A 26,679-nucleotide genomic window follows, 5' to 3' on the forward strand; every position below is an offset into this window, starting at 1 on the left:
AGGTACAGAAAATACAGTATATATTTTCATAGTGGGAAAAGGTGTTATTAAACAGACAATTGTAATTGTGTCATATTGGGTCTCTTTCTCAGCCAATACAGACAGGTATCCCACAATTACAATGCTCTACAGATACTAAACCAAAGGAACCTGTCACTAGTTCTGCATTGCCTGAACCACGTGCAGCATGAGACACAATGCTTCTTCTCACTAGCACTGGATGCAAGCGAACGTCCGTAGAGAATCAAAAGAACACCAAAGGCAGATGTAGCATGTAACAATAGCTACATGAAGAAGCATTTTTTTATATGATTCCAGTTAAAAATTCTTATGTTTCAGATAATATGAGAGAAAACAATGTGATTTTATTCACTGGCCTCCCCCTTTTAACAACATTGAAGCTGAGTTTACAAACAATGTAAAAATTACGCTGTAGAACCTGCCTAAAAGATTTGTGCCTAAGCTCGCATTAAATCCATAGGGAATTTAGCAATGACTTTCCTTATTTGCAATTCTTCAGCAAATAGAACAAGCTGCGGATAGCCTAGAATCTACTGTAGATTTTTTACACAGTGAGTAACACATGCTCACACAACCAATATTCTGCAACAAATCCTGGAGATGTAAATCCAGCTTTTAGAGTAGCAACATCAGTTTCAGAAAATATGCCAAAGGCAGAAGTGGATCCAGCTGGAAGGGGAAAAGAAAGTGTTATACTTCCCCTTCCAGCTGAATCCACTTCTGCCTTTGGCACATTTTCTGCTGCAGAAAATCTGCAGCGTGTATCCCTACCCTTGGGCAGCCATTACTGCACAAAGAAGAGTAAAATATAAAGATAAACTTTGTTGAATTTTGTCATTTAAATATTGTATCTGTATTTCTACTATTTAAGGGGCAAAACAAATGCCCCATTGTCTCCTGGTTATACAGTCTGGTTTTACTAATACCAATGGTAAATACTCATAAATGTGAAATGTCTCATATTTGAGAAGTGTTGTACGTACATTAGAGTTACAAGCTGAGAAAAGGGGAAGCAACCAAGGATCAGGAAGGCCACTTTTTCTTCTTCTTTAGAAAGAAGTCTTCTGAGAACAGTTGGTGCCCTATTCAGACTTTAGCACAACTTTAATGAATTAGGACTTCCTCTCTTTCATGTAGACCACTGACGTAAACATCCTTACACTAGTATAATGAAAAGTTTGTATTGCCATTTTCTGTTGGCAGTACAAAATGTTGCACTAAGGGTACGTTCACACGGGCGGAATTTTTTGCGGGTTTATTTGAAAGTGGGCGGGCTCTTCTTGGCTGCCCGCAGCAGATTTTCCACGGTGGAATTTACACTGCGGAAAATCCGCCACAGTCCCTTACTGACTTCAATGGGGCTTGCGGCGGATTCCGCCACAAAAAATCTGCTGCGGACAGCCGAGAAGAGCCCGCCCACTTTCGAATACGCAGCGGGAAACCCGCAAAAAAATCCACCCGTGTGAACGTACCCTCAGGCTAAGTTTCCACTTTGTTTTTGTTCTGGCAGTTTTTGGAAAACTGCCACTGCAGTTATATATTTTTGTTTGTTTTTATGTTTAGTATTTTTATTTAGTAGGCATTTGCAGTTTTTCATCTACAGTTTATTGTGCAATACCCAGGGACTTGGATTGACAAAAGGTGGTAAACTAAATAATTTTTAATACGGAATATCGGTAGCATATGATATGAAATTAAAAAAGACAAAAAAAAAAAAAGGATGAAAAATAATTATGTTTCTGTAAAATTCTGCATATGTGTATTGCATTGTAAAGTTTTACAAACAAATTTACAAGTACATAATAAATATATGTTTAGAACACTGATTTGTAAAGACAACAAATTAATTTATTTAGTCTGTACAGAATCTGGAGTATGTTTTTATAGGGTTGGGCATTTTAAGAAGAGTATTCATATTCTTCAGCGCTGCGACGGCCGAAATCCATCCAGCCCATGTAATCTCTGTCATTTATCCGATGGGTAGGGTCAATGATGGGTCTGCTTGGCAAAACTGCATACCGTCCAGAAGAAGGCCCTGCTAAAACACAAAATATACAATGTCACCAAATAAACATAGATAAATAGAATCCTATCATAACCAATATTTCATGTGTAGCTACTCAGGGGGACACAAACAAGGATAAGTTGGCCAACTTATCCTTGTTTGTGTTACACATATGGGGGAGTGGCTAACTCCATGTTGGCTCCTGCACCCCACCCACCTCTATTAGGTGATGTATAAAGTGCGGATGTCTCAGACCTTGCAATGCCTGTTTAACTGATTGCACAGAGGCATATTCACAGTGTAGGGTCCATCCCAATGAGGTCACCTTACCGTGGTGGGATGGTCCAAACTATTTGGCCGCCAAATTGTGAGCTAAGTACCTCACTTTTTCATTTTTTGCATTATACCTATATAGCATTTCATGTTTTATCTGTATCTTTGTGCTAACAGTGTGCTGCTGTATTCTCCTGTTTATGTTTACTCAGGGGGACATATATCATGGTATTTAATCATCTAATAATACCCCACATAAGTTTATTTTCCATTATTTCATGTTCTGTCAGGAGAAGGGCTATTCTGCTCCAACACTGGAAAACATATAGTTGTGGCAAAGAAGATCAAATTATACATAATATTTATGCTGAAAAGTGGATGAAAGCTGCTACGAGCACATAAGCTGATAGAAATGTTGTCATTATCGGAGGTGTAACTTGATTCTCCTGGTCCCCAGTGCAAAAGCATTAACAAGGCCCCCACGGCCTAAGTACCCTGTTTACATGGCAGAAGAGCCTCTTGGGGCCCCTAGGCACCAAGACCTAACTGTGAGTGCTAAATTTGCATCCCCTGTAGTTATGCCCCTGGCTTTCATACAGCATTGGATACTGACGTGGCCAAATAATTGGTGTATTATATGTTACCTTTTGACATTAGAGGTGATCCATGTAACGCATAGTTGAGCCAAGTTCTCCAGAAGAAGTGTTCTCCTTATCTGATGTTTACTGAGTGGGTCCCAAGCAAGGGACGTGTTCTTTTACATTTATGTATATACACATTGGGGTTTTCTAAAGCAGGCAACCCATTTAACCCCTTAACGACCAAGGACGTATATTTACGTCTGTGGCCGGCTCCCGATCTGTGACGTGCACTCAGAAGCCGAGCACACTTCGTATCTGCGGGCTCCCGGTTGCTATCAGCAACCAGGACCCGGGGCTAATATCGTACATCGCCGATCTGGCTGATATCCGGTATTAACCCTTTAGACCCCCCGTCCAACTTTGATTGCGGACCCTGCAGATATGAAGTCGTCTAAAACGGGAGAATACACTGCTTGTTAGCTCAGCGGAGCTGTCTGGGACCGTCACTGTGAAATCACGGCATCCCGAACAGCTGAGAGGACAGCGGGAGATGCCTTACCTTCTTCCTGGCTGTCTGATCGGCGTTTCATTGCTCCAAGCCTGAAATCCAGGCTTGAGCAATCAAGTGCAGAAAACACTGATCAATGCATTCCTATGGCAATGCATTGAACAGTGCCTGCAATCAGTATATGCAATGTTACAGCCCCTAGAGCAGCAGTCTTCAATCTGTGGCCCTCCAGATGTTGCAAAACTACAACTCCCAGCATGCCCGGACAGCCGTTGGCTGTCCGGGCATGCTGGAAGTTGTAGTCTTGCAACATCTGGAGGGCCACAGTTTGAAGACCACTGCCCTAGAGGGAGCTATAACACTGCATAAAAAAAGTTAGTAAATATGATTTAACCCCTTCCCTAATATAAATCAGAATCACCTCGCTTTTCCCATTGAAAAAAAAAGTGTGTAAATAAAAATAAAAACAAACATATGTGGTATCGTCACTTGCATAAATGTCCGAACCATAAAAATATATTGTTAATTAAACTGCATGGTCAATGGCGTATGCGCAAAAAAAAATTTCCAAAGTCCAAAATAGCGTATTTTTGGGTAACTTTTTATACCATGAAAAAAAATGAATAAAAAGCGATCAAAAAGTATGATCAAAACTAAAATCATACCGATAAAAACTTCAGATCACGTCGCAAAAAATGAGTTCCAAACTGCCCCCTTTGTGGAAAAATAAAAAAAGTTATAGGGGTCAGAAGATGACAATTTTAAACGTATTAATTTTCGTGTGTGTAGTTATGATTTTTTCCAGAAGTACGACAAAATCAAACCTATATAATTAGGGTATCATTTTAATTATATGGACCTACAGAATAAAGATAAAGTGTTATTTTTATCGAAAAATGTACTGCGTAGAAACGGAAGCCCCCAAAAATTAAAAAATTGTGTTTTTTCTTCAATTTTGTCGCACAATGAATTTTTTTCCATTTCGCCGTTGATTTTTGGGTAAAATGACATTACAAATTACAAAGTAGAATTGGTGGCGCAAAAAAAAAAAAGCCAACATATGGATTTTCAGGCGCAAAATTGAAAGGGTTATGATTTTTAAAATGTAAGGAGGAAAAAAAATGAAAGTGCATAAACTGAAAAACGCTTGGTCCTTCAGGGGTTAAACCACTTTACTTAATCCCATGTGCCTCATTACCTCCACATTACCTTATTTTTTCAGATTGGTGTTTTTAAAACTTTTTCTTTCTTTTCTGATTTTTCTTTACCTATTATAGTCTATGGAAGCTGCCCTCTATAACCAGACCACTCCCCTAGGCAACAAAAGACCACTTTTTGAGAAAAAAATTTCCACAGTAAAGACCACACAATGAACTTAGATGTACTCTGAGTTATCTGGATGCAGATCCAAATTGGAGCAAGAAGGAGGAGAAGACTTAGAGGGAACATCAAGGGAGAAATGATTCCATAATTGGAGCTGAGGCAGAAGGAGGAGCATTTGCAACACCCATGAGCTTCATTGGGTAGAAGGCAGGAGGAGGTAGGCAGTCAGACAGGGAGGGTGCAGCCCACACCATGCTTTATTGGGGGAAATGAGTTATATTGGGGGCCAGGAATGAGCTATGAAGTCATGCTGGGGGAGCTGGAATGAAAGGGGGCAGGGGGGGGGGGCATTCTGGGATCAGGCACGAGAAGGAGAGCCATTTTGAGGGCCATGAATGTGATGAAGAACCGTACTGGGGGCCATGATTGAGATAAGGGGCCATGCTAGCGACTAGGAATTAGAAATGTGTTTTTCTGTGGGCTAGGGATGAGATAAGAAACCATGTTGTGGTCTAAAAATGAGACTGGGAGCAATGTTGTGGACTAGGAATGAAATCATAAACCATACTGGGGACCGGGAATGAGATTGGTAGCCTTGCTGGGGACTATGAATAAAATGGGGAGCAATGGCTGTGAATAGAAGGGTGTACCATGCTGGGGAACACTAATTTAACACATAAGTAAATACATCATTTTTGGGCTCTTGCATCATTATTTGTGTTTGTTTGTGTTTTACATGCTTGCTAATGTCATTAAACAATTATACAGCATTCTGTGTACCTTTTTCTTTAAAATATGCAACTGCTCTTTTTTGTGCAAATTCGGCCCCAAAAATGATGTACTGCACTTAAAATAATAAAAAAAAATAAATAAAAAAAAATAAGTTTTCTAACTTCTGAGTAATCTTGTTGTTGGGCTATACTATATACCGCATCGAATCTGAACAAGCTGAGCTCCAATGAAAGGTTACTACGTAGCAGACTGCTAAATCTGCTAAATTAAACTGCTTAAAGCAGTGGTTCTTAACCTGGGTTCGATCGAACCCCAGGGGTTCGGTGAGTCAGTCCCGGGGGTTCGGCAGGGGGAGGTCGCAACAGGACAGGCAAACCAAGCAATTGTTGGGGCCCCGAGCAGAGCCGGTGTTTGCCCGTCCTGTAGTGATGGGGCAATTCCCACCATCACTATTAACTCCCTGTGGCCCCACGTTAAGTTTAAAAACGCAGGGGCCGCCGGGACATAGCGCACGCCGGGACGTCACTGACTTCCGTGGGTGCGCCCATGGAAACGAAGGCGCCAAGGGCCGGAGGATAGAGAAGGAGGAAGATGCGCGCTGGCCAGCTTGGTAAGTGACCAGCAGCACGTCATCTTCGGTGCTCCGACCACTGGTCCCGAGACCTACTGCTATAGCCGGAGCGGTGGTCAGAGCATTGAAGTGGGCAGTACACAGGCATACAGCCTCCAGCCATACACTGTATATGTCTGGAGGCTGTATGTCTGTGGGGAAACACTGCCTGCATCAGTGGTCTTCAAACTGTGGACAGCCAACGGCATGCTGGGAGTTGTAGTTTTGCAACATCTCGAGGTCCGCAGGTTGAAGACCACTGGCCTGCTTAATGTGGGGGAACACTGCCTGCCTAATGTGGGGGAACACTGCCTGCCTAATGTGAGGGAACACTGCCTGCCTAATGTGGGGGAACTCTGCCTGCCTAATGTGGGGGGACACTGCCTGCCTAATGTGAGGGAACACTGCCTGCCTAATGTGGGGGAACTCTGCCTGCCTAATGTGGGGGAACACTGCCTGCCTAATGTGAAGGAACACTGCCTGCCTAATGTGGGGGAACACTGCCTGCCCAATGTGGTGGAACACTGCCTGCCTAATGTGGGGGAACACTGCCATTGTTGTGAAAATGACATGAGGTGGCACTTGCCAAGGTAAAGCCGCGCATTTCTGAACTGGTCTCTGAAAGACAACAGCAGAAGTCACACTGATTTGCAGTAAATATTCATTATGTTTTTGTTTTTGTGTGAAAATCATGTTTTCATGGTTTTCTTCTTTGTTTTTAATGGTTTTGTTCATTTTGTGCACCTATGTATAAATATATACTTAAATATATACCTCCTATGTTTTGAATTTGTAAAAATCATATTTTATTTTTCCAATTAAGAGGGGTTCGGTGAATGCGCATATGAAACTGGTGGGGTTCAGTACCTCCAACAAGGTTAAGAACCACTGGCTTAAAGGGAGTATGTCAGCAGTTTAATGAGTTTTATAATGGTTAAACCTGGGGCAGCTTGGGATGCCAAAAGGCTCCCTTATCATGAACAATTAAGTTTTACTCTGAAACATTGTGATGAGTTTAAAACCAAGCTGGGGCGTCAGGGAAGTGTCTGCTGCTGAGAGCTGCAGACACTGTAAGATAGAGTAGAACAGCAAACTGCATCTTTCCTTGACACTTTCTCAGCCATAGTGTCAAGGAGGTGGGTCCTAGCTTCTCAAGTGCACTTCCTGTCACTCCTTTAAACTGGCACTCACATCTAAGCCTTTTTTTGATTGGCATCTAAACCATGTAAGTCAGTCAAGGAGGGACTGGGTGGTGGGGGAGAGTGAAGAGATTTTATTCTATATGTTACAAAGTCTCATGCAATGCCAATCTGTGCAGGATGCAGTTGGCTGAAACAATTAGCCAGTCAACATGAGCCTACCATTGATAAAATGATGATGAATCTGCACATCACTTTGGTGGCAAGTAGACATAATCAGTGGAGGATGTATTACTAAAATGCATGTGCTGACTGACTGTCTTGTAGTGCATCTGATGTACAGTGCACTGCTGCAAAGCTGTCCTTACCTAAGACCGATAAATCCACCGTATTTTTTGCCGTATAAGACGCACTTTTTCTGGGGGGGGGAAGTTGGGCCGTCTTATACGGCAAATACGCATTAAAACCGGCGGTCCCTGCGGCCATCAACGGCCGGGACCCGCGGCTAATACAGAACATCACCAACCGGTGATGCCCTGTATTAACCCTTCAGACGCGCCGATCAAAGCTGACCGCTGCGTCTGAAGCGAAAGTGACACTAAACCTGCTGCTCAGTCGGGCTGTTCGGGACCTCCGCGCTGAAATCGCAGCATCCCGAACAGCTTACAGGGCACCGGGAGGGACCTTACCTGCCTCCTCGGTGTCTGCTCCGTGCCGAGATCCCCTGCATGGCCGGCGCTCTCCTTTGTCGTCATCACGTCCTCGCGCACGCCGTCCCGTCATCCAATAGGAGCGGCGTGCGTAGCGGCGTGATGGCGGCGACGGAGAGCGAGGATACCGGGCAACAGAGACGTTCCGGAGCGACGTGGACACCCCGGGGACGCGGCGACAGCGATGGAGGGCAACATCCAGGGCAGCGGTGATGAGCAGTGACTGGTACGGAGCGGCGGGGACACGTGAGTATTACCTCCTATACCAGTGGTCTTCAACCTGCGGACCTCCAGATGTTGCAAAACTACAACTCCCAGCATGCCCGGACAGCCAACGGCTGTCCGGGCATGCTGGGAGTTGTAGTTTTGAAACATCTGAAGGTCCGCAGGTTGAAGATCACTGTCCTATACTTTACGTTGTATTTGGTTCAGAATCTTTATTTTCTAGATTTTTATGCTTTAAAATTGGGTGCGTCTTATATGCCGGAGCGTCTTAAATGCCGAAAAATACGGTACTCTTTTCGACACCTTAGCAGGGTTGTTGCATTTTATTTTACACTGTGGGTACAGTCTAATCCCTGAAGAGTCTCCTATCATGTACATAGAAAGGGATTAACAGCCTTCATCTACACTATCTAAGTTTTATATGTAAAGACTGGTTTTATCTGTATGAGTAAGGCTTCTTTCACACTACCGTCATGTCCTTGCATTTTAACCCCTTAAGGACCACAGGTTTTTTCCGTTTTTGCACTTTCAGATTTTCCACCTCACCTTCTAAAAATCAGAACGCTTTCAATTTTGCACCTACAGACTTATATGATGGCTTGTTTTTTGCGCCACCAATTGTACTTTGTAATGACATCAATCATTTCACCCCAAAATTTATGGCGAAACCAGAAAAAAATTATTTGTGGGGCAAAATTTAAAAAACCACCCGCTATTTTGTAACTTTTGGGGCTTCAGATTCTACGCAGTGCACTTTTTGCTAAAAATGACACCATATTTTTATTATGTTGGTCCATACAGTTACAATGATACCCAATTTATATAGTTTTTTTTTTCACTACAAATTATAACTACATGCACCAAAATTAGTATGTTTAAAATTGTCATTTTCTGACCCCTATAACTTTTTTATTTTTCCCTATACGGGGAAGTATGAGGGATAATTTTTTGCGCAGTGACCTGAAGTTTTTATTGGTACCATGATTGTTTTTATGGGACTTTTTGATCACTTTTTATACATTTTTTTAGGGTATACAAAGTGACCAAAAATACGCAATTTTAGACTCACTTTTTTTTACTCTATTTTTTAGCCCCTATAGGGGACTATTACATGCAATCCTTTGATTGCATACACTGAACAATACTATGCCATAGCATAGCATTGATCAGTGTAATCTGTGCTCGATTGCTCCAGCCTGGATCTCAGGCTTGGAGCAATGGAGCGACGATCGGACAGCGAGGAGCAAGGCAAGGTGCCTCCTGCTTTGCTCTCAGCGCTTCGGGATGCCGCAATTTCACCGTGGTGGTCCTGAACAGCTCCACTGAGCTAACCGGCAGTATTTTCTCCCTGTTCAGACGCTGCGATCAACTTTGATTGAGGCGTCTAAAGGGTTAATACCGTATATCAGCCCGATCGGCGATGTCCAGTATTAGCCGCGGGTCCTGGTTGCTGATGGCAACTGGGACCCAGCAGGTACGAAGCGCGCTCAGCTCCTAAGCCCAATTCACAAAACGGGAGCCGGCCACGGACATAAATATATGTCCGTGGTCGTTAAGGGGTCAACAGCAGTTTTTCTGCTGAAAGAAGAAAAACAACAGATGATAATGGATAATCAATGTCCGTTATTTTAATGGGCATTCTGTCGAAACAACGGACATGTTCCATCTGTTATCACCCATTATTTCATCTGTTATTGTCTGTTATTTTATATCCATTATTTTATTTTCATGTTCTGAGCATGCGCAATAAAAATAACGGATCATAACGGACGTTAAAATAATGGGCACTAACAGATGTCAATTGGGAACATCTGTTACGCATAGACTTCAGTGTTATTCCACCGTTATTTTTTACAGGACAAAAATTTGTGCATGCACCGTCTTTTGTGCCGTCAAAAATAACGGCCGTTAGTCATAACGAGACATAACTGGTGCTGCAAGATGGTCAAAAAACCCCATTGACATGAATGGGATTTTTTTGATGGCCGTATTAGGGACTTTTAGATGGGAGTTCATGGTGAGAGTTTTTGCAGGATGACTGTGAAAGGGGCCTTACCTGCTATTGTATTATTTGTGCTTATTATTTTAAAGTTCACAATTTGGAACTTGTCAAATTCACTGGTGCCATAATGACAATTATTACAAATTTGTAAATTATTTCTCTTTAAAAAGAGGCGTAATAACGGCGTAATAACGATGCCGGAAAGCGAGGCCCGGACCCCGGAGAAGATGCAGAAGATGCCAGAGGATCGCGAAGTGGACCCAGAGCAGCGGGGATAGGTAAGTGAACCTGTCCGGGATGCTTAAAATGCTATCCGACAGCAGCTTAAGCATTTTGTGCTGCCGGATAGCAGTTAATGCGATGGCCCCGACATATAAAAGCATTGTATGTCGATGCTGACATCGACATGCGATGGCCTTTGAGAAGCCATCGTATGTCGATTTGATCATATGTCGGGGCCATCGCATGTCGGGGGGTTACTGTACTGTCTTTATGTAATGAAAACTGAGCATGCCTAACCAGAAGAGAAAACAACAGGACAAATCCTATGGCAGCCATCTAAATGCAAAATAGCATCCAGCCTATATAGGTAGGGCTACCTTTCGAAAAAATTAGATTTTTGCAATTATATTTATTTTCACATTTAACATACCTGTTTCATAAACTCTACATGGTGTGGTGTAAAAACTCCTTTATCCGCTTTCTGGGCAATTTCCTTTATTTCACTTTAATTTTTTAGGAATTTTTTTTAATTGTATCTACACTATTACTATATAATTATTTGTCACTTATTAATATTGTCATTTTTGCTTAATATGACATAAGATGTATAATTTGTAATATCTGTGATAAGTGGGAGTTGTTGGCTTTTCCCCTTGTGGGCTTGGCTCACATTGCTCCTACTTATATGTACCTGCCACTAGTGATTTTTATAAATTGTTCTATGTGTCCATAGGCAATGTCTGTTGTTGATGATCGCCCCCATTAGAATAAATATGGTTGAGCTTCCATACCAGACAACTAATAGGCAAATATGGCACAGTTTTTTTGAAGAAAAGTAGATCAAAGTAGATCAGGGGATGCTGATCAATATGCCGCCTACCATGCCCGGATCTGCCCCGCTGTTCGCCTGTTATCTTCATTCTTCTGGATATGCAAATGAGCTGCTAACTACCACGGGCGGGGTTACAAGGCTTCTTCCGACATTCTAATGTCGGCACCACTCGTCCGCCGCACCGCCCGGCTTATGAATATTCATCCCCTCCCTCCTCAGGGGAGTCCAGTACAGAGCGGGGAGGAACAGTCGGAGGGAGGGGATGAATATTCATAAGCCAGGCGGTGTGGCGGACGAGTGGTGCTGACATTAGAGTGCCGGAAGAAGCCTTGTAACCCCGCCCGTGGTAGTTAGCAGCTCATTTGCATTTCCAGAGGAATGAAGATAACGGGCGAACGGCGGGGCGGATCAGGGCATGGTAGGTATCAAATTAATCAGCGTCCCCCGCACAACCAGCCAGTCAGGGCCAGTTTTAGACTTAAAGGGGTTATCCAGGTAAAAACTTTTTTTTATATATATCAACTGGCCCCAGAAAGTTAAACAGATTTGTAAATTAAATCTTAATCCTTTCAGTACTTATGAGCTGCTGAAGCTGAGTTGTTCTGAGTGCTCTCACATAACACCTGTCTCGGGAACTGTCCAGAGTAGAAGCAAATCCCCATAGCAAACCTCTTCTACTCTGTGCAGTTACCAAGACAAGCAGAGATGTCAGCAGAGAGCACTGTTGCCAGACAGAAATAACAACTCAACTTCAGTGGCTGATAATTATTGGAAGGATTAAGATTTTTAATAGAAGTAATTTACAAATCTGTTTAACTTTCTGGAGCCAGTTGATATCATTTTTTTTTCCCTGGAATACCCCTTCAAAGTGGCCCTGGGAAAAATGAAAAGCTGAAAATAACAAACAAGTCAGTCACATTTAGTTAATTCATGATGTAGCATGCCGGGAATGTTGCAAGTTTATTAACAACTTGGGGACTCAGATCGTACATACACATCCTGGTCCCATTGCCAGCATTTAAAGCGTTCTCACGAGCAAAGGACGCTTTAAACTCGGTGAGTCCCAACTGCTATCAGCAGCCAGGACCCAGGGTTAATGCCAGGTATCACCGATAGGGCCGATGCCCAGCATTAACCCTTTAGACGCCGCAATCAAAGTTTATCACGGCGTCTAAAATTAAACTGAAAGTATCCCGGCAGCTCTGCGGAGCTGATGTCCCAATCAGCTGAGAGGACGGCGGGAGGGTCCTCACCTGCAGCAGAGCACCAATAACACTGAGGACAAAAAAAAAAAGTCTCATCAAAACAAAAATGGTACCGATAAAAACTACAGACCAAGGTGCAAAAAATGAGCCCTCATTTAGCCCCGTATGCGCAAAAATAAAAAAGTTATAGGGGGTCAAAAGAGGACATTTTTAAATGTACTAATTTTGGTGCATGTAGTTATCATTTTTTTAAAGTAGTAAAATAAAATAAAACCTTCAGACATTGAGTATCCTTGCAACCGTATGGACCTACAGAATAAAGATACCGTATATACTCGAGTATAAGCCGAGACCCCTAATTTCAACCCAAAATCCCAGGAAAAGTTATTGACTCGAGTATTAGCCTAGGGTGGGAAATACCTCATCCCCCCCCTGTCATCATCCAGACCCGTCATTAACATCCTCATCATCCCCTTGTCATCATCCCACACATCCCCCCTTCATCATCCCCTTGTCATCATCCCACACATCCCCTTATCATCCCACACATCCCCCCTTCATCATCCCCTTGTCATCATCCCACACATCCCCTTATCATCCCACACATCCCCCCTTCATCATCCCCTTGTCATCATCCCACACATCCCCCCTTCATCATCCCCTTGTCATCATCCCACACATCCCCTTATCCCACACATCCCCCCTTCATCATCCCCTTGTCATCATCCCACACATCCCCCCTTCATCATCCCCTTGTCATCATCCCACACATCCCCTTATCATCCCACACATCCCCTTATCCCACACATCTCCCCTTCATCATCCCCTTGTCATCATCCCACACATCCCCCCTTCATCATCCCCTTGTCATCATCCCACACATCCCCTTATCATCCCACACATCCCCCCTTCATCATCCCCTTGTCATCATCCCACACATCCCCTTATCATCCCACACATCCCCCCTTCATCATCCCCTTGTAATCATCCCACACCCCCCCTTCATCATCCCCACCCCCCTTCATCATCCCCACACCCCCCCCCCCTTCATCATCCTCTGCTCATCATTCGCCCTCAGTGGTCTTCAACCTGCGGACCTCCAGAGGTTTCAAAACTACAACTCCCAGCAAGCCCGGGCAGCCATCGGCTGTCCGGGCTTGCTGGGAGTTGTAGTTTTGAAACCTCCGGAGGTCCGCAGGTTGAAGACCACTGCGGCCTTCAACATGCGGACCTCCAGAGGTTTCAAAACTACAACTCCCAGCAAGCCCGGGCAGCCATCGGCTGTCCGGGCTTGCTGGGAGTTGTAGTTTTGAAACCTCCGGAGGTCCGCAGGTTGAAGACCACTGCGGCCTTCAACATCATCCAGCCCCCTCTCACCCCCTTTAGTTCTGAGTACTCACCTCCGCTCGGCGCTGGTCCGGTCCTGCAGGGCTGTCCGGTAAGGAGGTGGTCCGGTGAGGAGGTGGTCCGGGCTGCTATCTTCACCGGGGGCGCCTCTTCTCCGCGCTTCCGGCCCGGAATAGAGCCGTTGCCTTGACAACGACGCATCTGCGTCGTTGTCAAGGCAACGTGACTATTCTGAGGCCGGGCCCGAAGCGCTTAGAAGAGGCCTCCCCGGTGAAGATAGCAGCCCGGACCACCTCCTCACCGGACCACCTCCTTACCGGACAGCCCTGCAGGACCGGACCAGCGCCGAGCGGAGGTGAGTACTCAGAACTAAAGGGGGTGAGAGGGGGCTGGATGATGTTGAAGGCCGCAGTGGTCTTCAACCTGCGGACCTCCGGAGGTTTCAAAACTACAACTCCCAGCAAGCCCGGACAGCCGATGGCTGCCCTGGCTTGCTGGGAGTTGTAGTTTTGAAACCTCTGGAAGTCCGCAGGTTGAAGACCACTGCGGGTGGGGGAGTTCACTCGAGTATAAGCCGAGGGGGGTGTTTTCAGCACGAAAAATCGTGCTGAAAAACTCGGCTTATACTCGAGTATATACGGTAAGTGATTTATCATTTTTACCGAAAAGTGCACTGTGTAGAAATAGAAGCCCTAAAAAGTAGCAAAATGGCATTTTTTTATTTCACCCCGCAAGTACGTTTTTTTTGTTTGGCCGCAGACTGTTATAAAATAATTAATGTCATTACAAAGTACAATATATGACACAAAAAACAAGCCCTTGTATGGGTCTGTTGGTGCAAAATTGAAAGCGTTATAATTTTTAGAAGGGAAGGAGGAAAAAACGAAAGTGCAAAAACGAAAATCCTTAAGGTCCTTAAGGTGTTAACAGATGAGGAGCACAAGCCACAAAGGACTCTACACACACAATACCGCTATAATGTTCCTAAATAAAAACCACTATACATAGACCAATATTCTCTCATACAGTGATCATATGGTGGTAGATACCAGCTATGCGCTGGCACCCTGCTGACTGAATAAGTGGTGGCCTAAGCCGCATATTTTTATACACTGCTCCACACACTACCCCCCCCCCCCAACCAGCCCCCCTCCCCACCACTAGCATGTCCCCACTCAGCATTTAAAAAAATTATTTTATTTGGCTTCTGGCAGGTGGTGACTTCTACATGGCCAAATCCTGGGCATCCACAAGAGGAGGAGGGGCAGGGGGCTTTTCCTCTTGTTGGAACTTGGGTGCCCGGCTCCTCCTCCTCCACTCCATCTTGACTCCCACTGCAGACAAAACATAGGGGCGGGGCTATCGGGGGTAGGGCTTCAGCCCGGGTGAGCAAATCCAACATCCAGCACACTGGGGCCCCCACCAGAGCATCTCCCTGCCAGCTTTATGTGAGTGACCTCCGCTGAGAGCCTTAAACAGCAGTGATGCTCACTTCTAAATGATGCTTGCTGCAGTATTACATTCCTCCCCCCCCCCCTGAGCCACAAACACACTAGCAGCCACAGGGGGCCCCCTGGAGGATGGGGGCCCTGGGCAACTGCCCTGTTTGCTATCCCCTAATGCTGGCCCTGCAGCCAGTACCTCTGGTTAGTGTGGGGGGAGTTTACAGACAGTTTTCCTTTAATTCTAATATTGCATATATAAGCTGGCAAAACTGAAAACCTAGTGAATTTAACTTTGTAACATATGGTTACACATAGCTTTTACCCTGTTTCATCATTGTACTGTATATGTATTATTTGATGGCTAATAATTCATTGATGGCACTTTACTAAAATAATTACCAGCCACATGATAAATGACTTGATAATATCTACTATATGGTTAAATATTCACATTTAGCATTAGGAAGCCATCAGTTATATAACACTTGATTCTATTATCAGCAATAATTATATGCTCTCATTACCAAGTTATGCCTCTTTATATTAACGTGTTTGCGGAGTATTTGAATTACATTTGATTCAAAACTTTGATTATGTCGTTAAAACATTAGTCAATTTAAGGTATTTGACTAGAATGCCATGATGCAGAATTTCATCTCAATTTTAAATCAGTATATAATAGTAATATCAACTTAAACTTTTGTAATGTCAAATCTAACATAACCCTTGCTCAAGCTACTCAATATCCTTGTTGCCTGTATAATCTAAATTTGGAGACAATCTTATTACCAAGGGTATAACTAACAGTGTAGCCAACAGAACAGATGCTATGGGGCCTGGCCTGGTAACTGGGTAGGTCTACGTCCAATATTTAATGAGCCTTGGAGCCATTGCTGATAACTTCAGGAAGAGGAAGAGGAGGAGGTAGAGTTTGCAGGAAAATATGGCTAGAGTACAAAAATACCATCAAATGGAAGAAAAAGACATGGAGGCATAGCCTATATAATTGATTGCAAAATGGGGCCTTCTATAAGTTTTACAGTAAGTTAAGTTGGCTATATATGAAAGATTTTATATTTTTATTAAGTTTTCATACAGCTTGTTCTCCCTTCATCAATTTGACTAAGTACTTTATTATAAGGTGTACTCTTCCATGACACATATATAATTAAATGGATTTTCTTCTTTATCCAAAAATACTTCACCAACAATCCAGAGATCAGCGTTAGTGGAGATTATTCCACTTCCTTTTATTGTACAGCTGCAATTTGTTAAAATGTGAATCAACTGTTTTACTCAGGGGACGCTGCCCTTAACAACCATTTGCCTTCATGGCGTAAACTATTTCATTCACCCACTTCCTCATTTTGGCACACATTACCAACTTATGTCCTCATTTTAAGTGAAATTGGCATACCTCCATACTGTATGTTGTCTATCACATGTGCCGGGTGTTATCCCAGCATCTGCCATCTTTACTTGCCTCTGAATTAAATCAATCCAGCATCTGTTCACACAATTCCCCAATTCATTACATGGTTCTGCTTCCAATTTTTCATCACGCTTACATGTGGATCCGACCATTGAAGCGTAAACTACTTCATTGCGTAGTAAATGCTCAAAACATAGCATCTCTGACTGTATTCTGCAATGCAAAATGTGGTCCGCTAGATCAAAGCTAGGTGACATTCACATGAAGAGCGTGGCACTACCATTTATTAGCATCTGGATATAAATGCTAAATTTGTCTAATGACAGGGAAGAGTGTCTCATTCATAATTTCAGGTGCCATTAGAATTAATCTTAGTAATCTCTTTTTAGCTGTAATAACTAGTCGCCAGCTGTATTGTTAGCAGTAAATTGCACATCTGAGGTCTATTCCTGCTAAAACAATCTCCGACAGATTGCAGACTAGTGAACATAAGGGCTTGGTGTTTTCAGCAGACCATTCAGTACCTTGCCCCCACTGATCCACTTGCTTGTATATCTGTTTTATATATCTGTATACCCAATCTGTGGAGTGGGTGCGACTGCCTATAGTCCACATTCATATTTTGGGTAAGTCTTTCTCTCTTGCACATAGTGGGATAACTGTTACAGTTTCAACACCCTTTTTCATTTTTTTTCTCTCTGTTCCACCTCTAGGGGGAGGAGGAGTAGATTGGGCACAGGTGTATAAATCTTAGCTTGGGACTCTTATTGAGAGCTTGCTCTTCTGAGTGTTGCTGTGTAAGAGGGGGCATGAAAGAGGAGTTTCAAAAACAGGAGTTTGAAAGCAGGAGGTTGAGATCGCTGTGAGTGTTAATTTCTGAACCCACAAGGTCTACAAAAAATTTGAAGTGTAATTTTGACTGTCTGTTTTTTCCTATACATTTGTGAAATCCCCATAACTAGATGGCCTCCATGTTGGAAAGTGCAGTCCAATGTACATCCTGTTCAATGTATGCAATCCTTGAACAACAGTTTGAGGGTGCATACTGTTGTGCGAGATGTGTGCTAGTTGTTCATTTGGAAGCCCAGATCCTGCTTCTGGAGGGGCGACTGGCAACAATGAAAAGCATTAACAACATGGAGAGGACTCTCCTGCTCACTGAGCAGGCACTCTCGGGAGTAGAGGTGGGGGAGGACAGTGGGACGGAGTTGCAGGACAGTCAGGCAGTTAGCTGGGTTACAGTTAGAAAGCGGGGTAGGGGAAAAAGTGTCAGGGAGGCTAGTCCTGAACTGGCACACCCCAACAAGTTTGCCCGCCTGGCAGATGAGGGGGATGCCATTACAGAGATAGCAGAACTGCAGCAGGATACTGCCTCTGACCACCAGGGGCGTGTCTGCTCCAGTAAGGAGGGAGGGAGGAGTACAGGGCAGGCCAGACAGGTACTAGTGGTGGGGGACTCAATTATTAGGGGGACAGAGAGGGCGATCTGTCACAAAGACCGGGATCGCTGAACAGTGTGTTGTCTGTCTGGCGCACGAGTTCGGCATATCGCGGATCGGGTTGACAGGTTGCTGGGCTGGGCTGGAGAGGACCCAGCAGTCATGGTACATATTGGCACCAAAGACAAAGTAAGAGGTAGGTGGAGTGTCCTTAATAATGATTTCGGGGACTTAGGCCGCAAGCTTAAGGCAAGGACCTCCAAGGTAGTATTTTCTGAAATACTACCAGTACCATGAGCCGCACAGAGAGGCAGCGGGAGATCAGGGAGGTAAACAAGTGGCTGAGAAGCTGGTATAGGAAGGAAGGGTTTGGGTTCATGGAGAACTGGGCTGACTTCGCTGTCGGTTACCGGCTCTACCGTAGGGACGGGCTGCACCTCAATGGGGAGGGTGCAGCTGTGCTTGGGGAGAAGATGGCCAGAAGGGTGGAGGAGTGTTTAAACTAGGGACTTGGCAGAGGGACCCTACAGCAAAGAGGGGGAAGGTAGTGTAGATAGAGAGGTGGAAATTATAAATGTACCTGGGGGTGGAGTGGAGGGAGGGGTTAGAATAGTTAATAGGAATAGGCTTCATAGGAAAATAAAACTTACACCCTTGAATCCCATTAACCCCAATAACATAAAGGATGGAAAAGTAAAGTGTATGGTCACAAATGCCAGAAGCCTAGCAAATAAAATTGGGGAGCTTGAGGCCTTGATACTGGAGGAACATATTGATATAGTTGGGGTCACTGAGACATGGCTGGACTCCTCGCATGACTGGGCTGTCAATCTGCAGGGGTTTACATTGTTTCGCAAAGATAGAATGAACAGAAAAGGTAGTGGAGTCTGTCTGTATGTTAGAAGTGGTTTGAAAGTCAGTTTGAATGATGCCATAGTGTGTGATGATTCTGAGGATGTGGAATCACTGTGGGTAGAATTACAAAAGGAGGGAAATACTGAAAAAATAATACTTGGTGTAATCTACAGACCCCCTAATATCACTGAAGAGATAGAAGGTCGGCTGCATAATCAAATAGAGAGGGCTGCCCAGGCAGGTACAGTGGTAATAATGGGAGATTTTAACTATCCAGATATAGATTGGGGTCCGGGGTTGGATAAAACTACAAAGGGGTGACAATTCCTAAATTTATTGCAGGATAATTTTATGGGCCAGTTTGTGGAGGACCCAACAAGAAGTGATGCCTTGTTGGATCTGATCATTTCCAACAACGCAGAGCTGGTTGGTAATGTAACTGTGAGGGAAAACCTTGGTAATAGCGACCACAATATAGTAACTTTTGACTTAAAATGTAGAAAACAAAGACAGACGGGGAAGGCAAAAACATATAACTTTAAAAAGGCAAATTTCCCTGGGCTGAGAGCTGCACTACAGGACATGGGGGGAGGTGTTCTCAAATACTGATACAGAAGGTAAATGGGACATCTTTAAATCAACTCTAAATAACTATACAGCTAAATATATACCAAAGGGGAATAAATATAAACGATTAAAACCAAATCCTACATGGCTGACAAATGATGTTAAAAGAGCAATAAACAACAAAAAAATAGCCTTCAAAAAATACAAATCTGATGGGTCAGCTATAACATTTAAACAGTACAAAGAGCTTAATAAAATCTGTAAAAATGTAGTAAAAACAGCAAAAATTTAAAATGAGAGACAGGTGGCCAAAAGACAGCAAAACTAATCCTAAATATTTTTTTAGATATATAAATGCAAAAAAAACAAGGACAGAGCATGTAGGACCCCTTAATAATGATAATGGGGAGGTTGTCACCGGCGATCAAGAGAAGGCGGAGCTACTGAATGGGTTCTTTAGTTCTGTATATACTATGGAAGAAGGAGGAGCTGACATTGGCCAGGTCAGTGCTGGTAACACATCATGTAATGTACTGAACTGGCTTAATGTAGAGATGGTACAAGGTAAGTTAAGTAATATAAATGTAAGCAAATCTCCAGGGCCAGATGGACTACACCCAAGAGTTCTTAGAGAGGTAAGTTCAGTAATATCTGTACCCCTGTTCATGATATTTAGAGATTCACTGGTGTCTGGTATTGTGCCAAGGGACTGGCGCAAGGCGAATGTGGTGCCAATCTTCAAAAAGGGCTCTAGGTCTTCCCCAGGAAACTATAGACCGGTAAGTTTAACGTGCATTGTGGGTAAATTGTTTGAAGGACTTATAAGGGATTACATACAGGAATACATAGGGGATAATTGTATTATAAGTGATAGCCAGCATGGGTTTACTAAGGATAGAAGTTGTCAAACCAATCTAATTTGCTTTTTTGAAGAGGTGAGTAGAAGCCTTGACAGAGGAATGGCTGTGGATATATTGTTTCTGGATTTTGCTAAAGCATTTGATACTGTCCCTCATAGACAGGTAAGTTAAGGTCTTTGGGTTTGGAAATTTTAGTTTGTAACTGGATTGAACACTGGCTCATGGATCGTACCCAGAAAGTGGTGGTCAATGATTCGTACTCTGATTGGTCCCCGGTAATTAGTGGTGTACCCCAAGGTTCTGTACTGGGCCGCTGTTGTTTAATTTATTTATCAATGATATAGAGGATGGCATTAACAGCTCTGTTTCTATCTTTGCAGATGACACCAAGCTTTGTAGCACGGTACAGTCTGTAGAGGAGGTGTATAGGTTACAAGATAACTTGGATAGACTAAGTGTCTGGGCATCCACTTGGCAAATGAGGTTCAATGTGGATAAATGTAAAGTTATGCATCTGGGTACTAATAACCTGTATGCGTCGTATGTCTTAGGGGGGATTAAACTGTCAGAGTCACTGGTAGAGAAGGATCTGGGTGTACTTGTAGATCACAGACTACAGAATAGCATGCAATGTCAGGCTGCTGCTTCCAAAGCCGGCAGGATATTGTCATGTATCCAAAGAGGCATGGACTCAAGGGACAGGGACATAACGCTCCCCCTTTATAAAGCATTGGTACGGCCTCACCTGGAATATGCTGTTCAGTTTTGGTCACCTGTCCATAAAAGGGACACTGCGGAGTTGGAAAGGGTGCAGAGACGTGCGACTAAACTAATATGGGGCATGGAACATCTTAGCTATGAGGAGCGATTAAAGGAGTTACAATTGTTTAGTCTTGAGAAGAGACGTTTAAGGGGGGATATGATAAACGTATATAAGTATATAAATGGCCCATACAAAAAATATGGAGAAAAACTGTTCCAGGTTAAACCCCCCCAAAGGACGAGGGGGCACTCCCTCCGTCTGGAGAAGAAAAAGTTTAGTCTCAAGAGGCGACACGCCTTCTTTACCATGAGAACTGTGAACTTATCGAACAGTCTACCTCAGGAACTGGTCACAGCAGGAAAAATTAACAGCTTTAAAACAGGATTAGATACATTCCTGGAACAAAATAACATTAATGCTTATGAAGAAATATAAAATGCCATCCCTTCCCCAATATCGCGCCACACCCCTACCCTTCAATTCCCTGGTTGAACTTGATGGACATATGTCTTTTTTCGACCTTACAATGTAACTAAAGAGGTTTTACCAGATAAATGGGTCTAAACAGATACATGTGAAGTTAAACATATTTGCCAAAATAAGTAAGTATCATAAATTATTGTTTTTAAAAGGCATCCCTACCAATAGGCTGGTAGCTCTCTTGTTTTTTTTTTTGCTTGTTGCCATAAGATACGTTCTGTAGGCAGTTTTCTCTTCATCCTCACTTGCTCTGTTCTCCTTACGCACAGTGAATGTACAGCCAAATGGACTGCAGCATATACCGCTGCTACACTGCATAAAGTTCATTTACATACTTAGTATGAGGGAGTCTGGCTGAATATGAATATGTCCTATGTTATTCATTTTTGCTAACAATGGTATGTGATAGCTGGTGTGATGACAATAAATATTAAAATCAATGGACCTATGAATTTACCTATCATTATGTTTAATGAGGATCACTACTGTTCTTCATCTGGTAGAAAAGGATCTGGTGTGGAAGATCCCTATTTGCTAAACCTGCCTGTAAATATTTTCTCAAACTGGGCATCTTATCTTAAACTGTGAAGATTATTTGAGTGTTTTGAGGATTGTGTAGGTTCCACAGGTGTAGTTAGGATGTTTTTCACCTAGACAAAGATTAATTTCCCAGTCTTTCACCCAAACCATCTATCTAAATACACTGGCTCGAGCAGAGTGGTTTACCCCCCCCCCCCCCCTATCCCACTCCCAACTAGAACTCAGGTAACATGGCCACCAGCCCTTATCTTAGTTATGCCCCTGCCATTGACTATTGGACTATTGGTACATTTTCCAATTAAGCTGGACTAAACTATCAAGCATTTAGTACAAATGCAAACTAGAAAGCCTACATTAACTTTACCAAAATGAAATTAGCCTAGATTATCTCACGGATAAACCACATTTATACGTTTTCATAATAATCAAAATTAAATTAAAGGGATATTCCAGGGAAATTTTTTTTTTTATATCAACTGTCTCCAGAAAGTTTTGTAAATTACTTCTATAAAAAAATCTTAATCCTTTCAATAATTATCAGCTGCTGAAGTTGAGTTGTTCTACTCTGTCTGGCAACAGTGCTCTCTGCTGACATCTCTGCTTGTCTCGGGAACTGCACAGAGTAGAAGAGGTTTGCTATGGGGATTTGCTTCTACTCTGGACAGTTCCCGAGACAGGTATCATCAGAGAGCACTTAGACAGAAAAGAACAACTCAACTTCAGCAGCTCATAAGTACTGAAAGGATTAAGATTTTTTTTATAGAAGTAATTTACTAATCTGTTTAGCTTCCGGGAGCCAGTTGATAGATATAAAAAAAGTTTTTTCCTGAATAACCCCTTTTAAAACAATCACTACTAAAAGGAAAATCGAGATCAAAAACATTATGGGGGTTGTGTATTTCTAAAAAAATTTTAAAAGAATGAATGGAATGAAATGTATGGGGCATCAGTTCACCAAACTGACTGTCAGTAGGAATTGTGATGATGGCAGATCTCATTAAACGAAATCTTCTAATGATATCTGTGAATATTGACCCATCCATGCTGCCCATGCCTGTTTATATCTTTCATGGAGAATCACAGAGGAAACTAACACTTGAGCACTAAAATATTTTAATTTTTCGACCCCCCAAATATGTTAGTGAGAACTGCTTTGTTCCTTGGGTCCCATCGACTAAAAGTAAAATTTGACAATTTAACTGATTTAGCTCAAGATAAAAATGGACAATAGTATCTTTTATATCAGTGTGAACTTTTAAAAGGTCAGTTCTGGAAACCTTTTGTTACCACTTCCATATACGGTATACTGCTATGTTGACAAACATAGAGCAATATCTTCATAACATCTATATAGAATAACATCAATTTTTCCTGAAATCGGCACTCAAGCACTAGATTTATTAGTAGTAAAATATAATAAGTAATTGGTTGCTGTGGGCTTATATTTATTTTAAAGTTATTTTTGTCTAAATTTTTCTACTTTTTTTTTATTTACTTCTCATTACAATCTATTGTATGAAAACTATAGTAAAATTAAGGATATTAATACAAAAGTCTAATCTTACCTTTCCTGGTCTGGAGATATTTGGCCAACATTGCCCCAAAGTTGGTCTTTTGATCTCCATTTCCATCGAAGCGTTGGAAGGTTCTTAACTGGCCGGATGAGGCACGAATATGTCTTGGGTGATGTATAAGGTTCTCCTGTTTTATATCATGGGTCCCTAGGTCTTTATTCATGGAGCCCACAGTGTCCTGTCCTGTCGAGCTTGCAGACAGCACGGCAAGTAATACACAGATACATATTCCTCTGTACATAGCTAAGGAAAAAGTAAGAAACCATGATCATTTTTTAATGGCTTCGATCTATAATTCAGTGAGCATACATCTGCATCCATGTATAAATAATTACTATCTAATATAAAATGTGCAAAAATATTGTTATGCAAAAATGTGTGTAAAAATATGAAAATCCCTGAACAAATGTGTTCCAAATATGCCTTAAGTCATAGTAACAAAGAGCACAAATGCAGAGCTGAGTTTGTAATTTCATATGGTCCACTATGGTATCACATCATGTCACCAGCTTTTAAATAGAATTATAGGCAAAGACATTGTACACACTTAAAATAACTATTACTAAGTACAAACCATATACGGTAGCCTCTAAGAGTTAAACTCTGCTCAATCCTTGTGCTCCACAATTCAACTTTTAGTACAGGCAGGAATTTCCTATGAAGAGTCCATCCAACATTCATTACAGGCTGCTTCAATTCATACATGTGCCATATTACATTTCATACATGTGCCATATTACATTTCATACATGTGCCATATTACATTTCATACATGTGCCATATTACATTTCATACATGTGCCATATTACATTTCATACATGTGCCATATTTCATTTCATACATGTGCCATATTACATTTCATACATGTGCCATATTACATTTCATACATGTGCCATGTTACATTTCATACATGTGCCATGTTACATTTCATACATGTGCCATGTTACATTTCATACATGTGCCATATTACATTTCATACATGTGCCATATTACATTTCATACATGTGCCATATTTCATTTCATACATGTGCCATATTACATTTCATACATGTGCCATGTTACATTTCATACATGTGCCATGTTACATTTCATACATGTGCCATATTACATTTCATACATGTGCCATATTACATTTCATACATGTGCCATATTACATTTCATACACATGCCTAACATAACAACATCTCGCCTGCTAATGACCTACCATAAGGGCAAGATCAATGGTTAATATGTTTTACACAGTGCTGGGTGATGCACATTGGTTGTTGTATGTGAGATTGTATGGACTATGGCACGGAAATGTCTGGTTATGAGTTTTATTTCAGTCATGAACAAGAGTAATCCTATTTGCTATGAAATCCTTATCTGCGCATAATAAAACTTTTTTCGATTTGTCCTAATATAAGACACATCAATTCAAATGTCAAAAACTCAAAAAACTCTTGGACCTTATGAAATGGTCACTTGAGTAATGGACTGACTGAGATATTCAGATTTTTTCCCTGCATAAGAAACAGGTGCAGGGTCCAATTTATTATTCAGGCCCCTAAGTCAATATCATTTGGTGAAAAATCATTATAATCATATGGGTATTATAGACAGTTAGTCCCCAAAGGGCTAATTCTAAAGCATATAAGGTCTCTCCAAATGCCAAAGGATGATACTTGTCTATCATTATTAAGGCAGAATTACACATCACTACAGTATTTTGGTCACCTCATGGTTAACTGGTCTGTGTACTTACCTCGATCTTCCAACTATTTTGTCCTATCATATTTTACCTGCAGCCACACTTTCCTTTTCTAAGAATTCTATTTTTTGTCTAGTACCTGTCCTAAAACATGACAGGAGATGCCAAGTGCATTCAATAACCACTCCTGGCATATTTTCTACAAATGCTTCCTATGACAATTTTATATAATAATTCCTTTTGGCATGTTTTTTATGTAGGTGAGTCATTTATAGCTGATGTATAGATGAGGTATCAATGTATTAGGCTAATACATATCAATAATTGAAATCTTATAATGATATACGTAAAAGCTAGGGAGATGTTAGCAATTAAATACACATTTATTGCAAATACCAGGCACTCGGTGAAGTTCTAAGCACCAGTCCTCTTCCTCCTAAATTTAGGAGATATTTAAAATCTGATTTTACTTTTCCATTTCTAATATTGTAATAAGATTTGCAGTGACGACACACTGCACAGATTAGTACACATACGGATAAGACATATATGATGCAATGCAAAGTTATCTATTATTCTCATATATTAATGTCTATGTAAAAACACAGAATGAGTTTGCATATACTGTAGGTGACATAGTAAAACATAGGATAACTTTATCAGCATATCTTCATATAACAAAATACGGTAAAATATTTCCTATACAAGAAATGAATCAAGACTCTTGTTATAGTAATTAGATCCTTAAACATCTCCAGATTAAAACAATAAGTAGAAGATCTATTTAGTTTCTGCCTAACAGGATGGAAGACCGGTTGTCCATAGAGAACCTGACTGCCTCAAACTTCACAACTACTTCACTATACTGGGGATACTGCAACGTTTGCTGCCGGTTGTTCTGCACAGGTACCACCTGTATAAAACAACTTCTTTGTATGGCAGGTTGAATGACCTGAATTGTATCTGTACAGAGTCATTCATTCTCCTTCTCTTTATAGCAGCGATGCACATGTTCAATAGAAGAGACTGAGTACTCACCTTTCAGAAAAGATCTGCTTTTCCAAAAGAGAAGCAGGGGAGGGCAGTGCTCAGTGTGCAGGAATAGTTACTGTGCTCTTGGCTGCTGTGCTGGAGCTTATATACTCCCCCCCTCACTGTCATCTGTTTGCACAAGCTGATGCAAACAAGGGATCATCGAATGCTCAACTGGATGCCATCAAGTCATGACATATTCATGTCACTCCAGGCGAGTCCACAGATAGACCTCTTACCTTCACTAACATCCCCCCTTATTGTTAC

General features: G+C 42.1%; 1 protein-coding gene across 2 annotated transcripts; it reads right to left on the reverse strand.

Annotated features, from left to right (window-relative positions):
• Positions 1-1,440: 1,440 nt before the first annotated feature.
• CCK (cholecystokinin) lies at positions 1,441-26,555 on the reverse strand. 2 transcript variants are annotated; one of them, XM_056518441.1, is made up of 3 exons: positions 26,419-26,555; positions 23,682-23,933; positions 1,441-2,056 (listed from the first exon to the last, which is right to left on the reverse strand). In XM_056518441.1, exons 2-3 carry the CDS (start codon positions 23,929-23,931, stop codon positions 1,920-1,922), a joined length of 387 nt encoding a protein of 128 aa, XP_056374416.1. In that variant the 5' UTR covers positions 23,932-23,933; positions 26,419-26,555; the 3' UTR covers positions 1,441-1,919. The 2 variants fall into 2 exon arrangements, with proteins under 2 accessions (XP_056374416.1, XP_056374415.1); XM_056518440.1 differs by having other exon boundaries at positions 1,455-2,059.
• Between the last annotated feature and the right edge of the window lie 124 nt (positions 26,556-26,679).

Source organism: Hyla sarda, chromosome 5 (assembly GCF_029499605.1).
Source record: "Hyla sarda isolate aHylSar1 chromosome 5, aHylSar1.hap1, whole genome shotgun sequence".
NCBI classification, from domain to species: Eukaryota; Metazoa; Chordata; class Amphibia; order Anura; family Hylidae; genus Hyla; species Hyla sarda.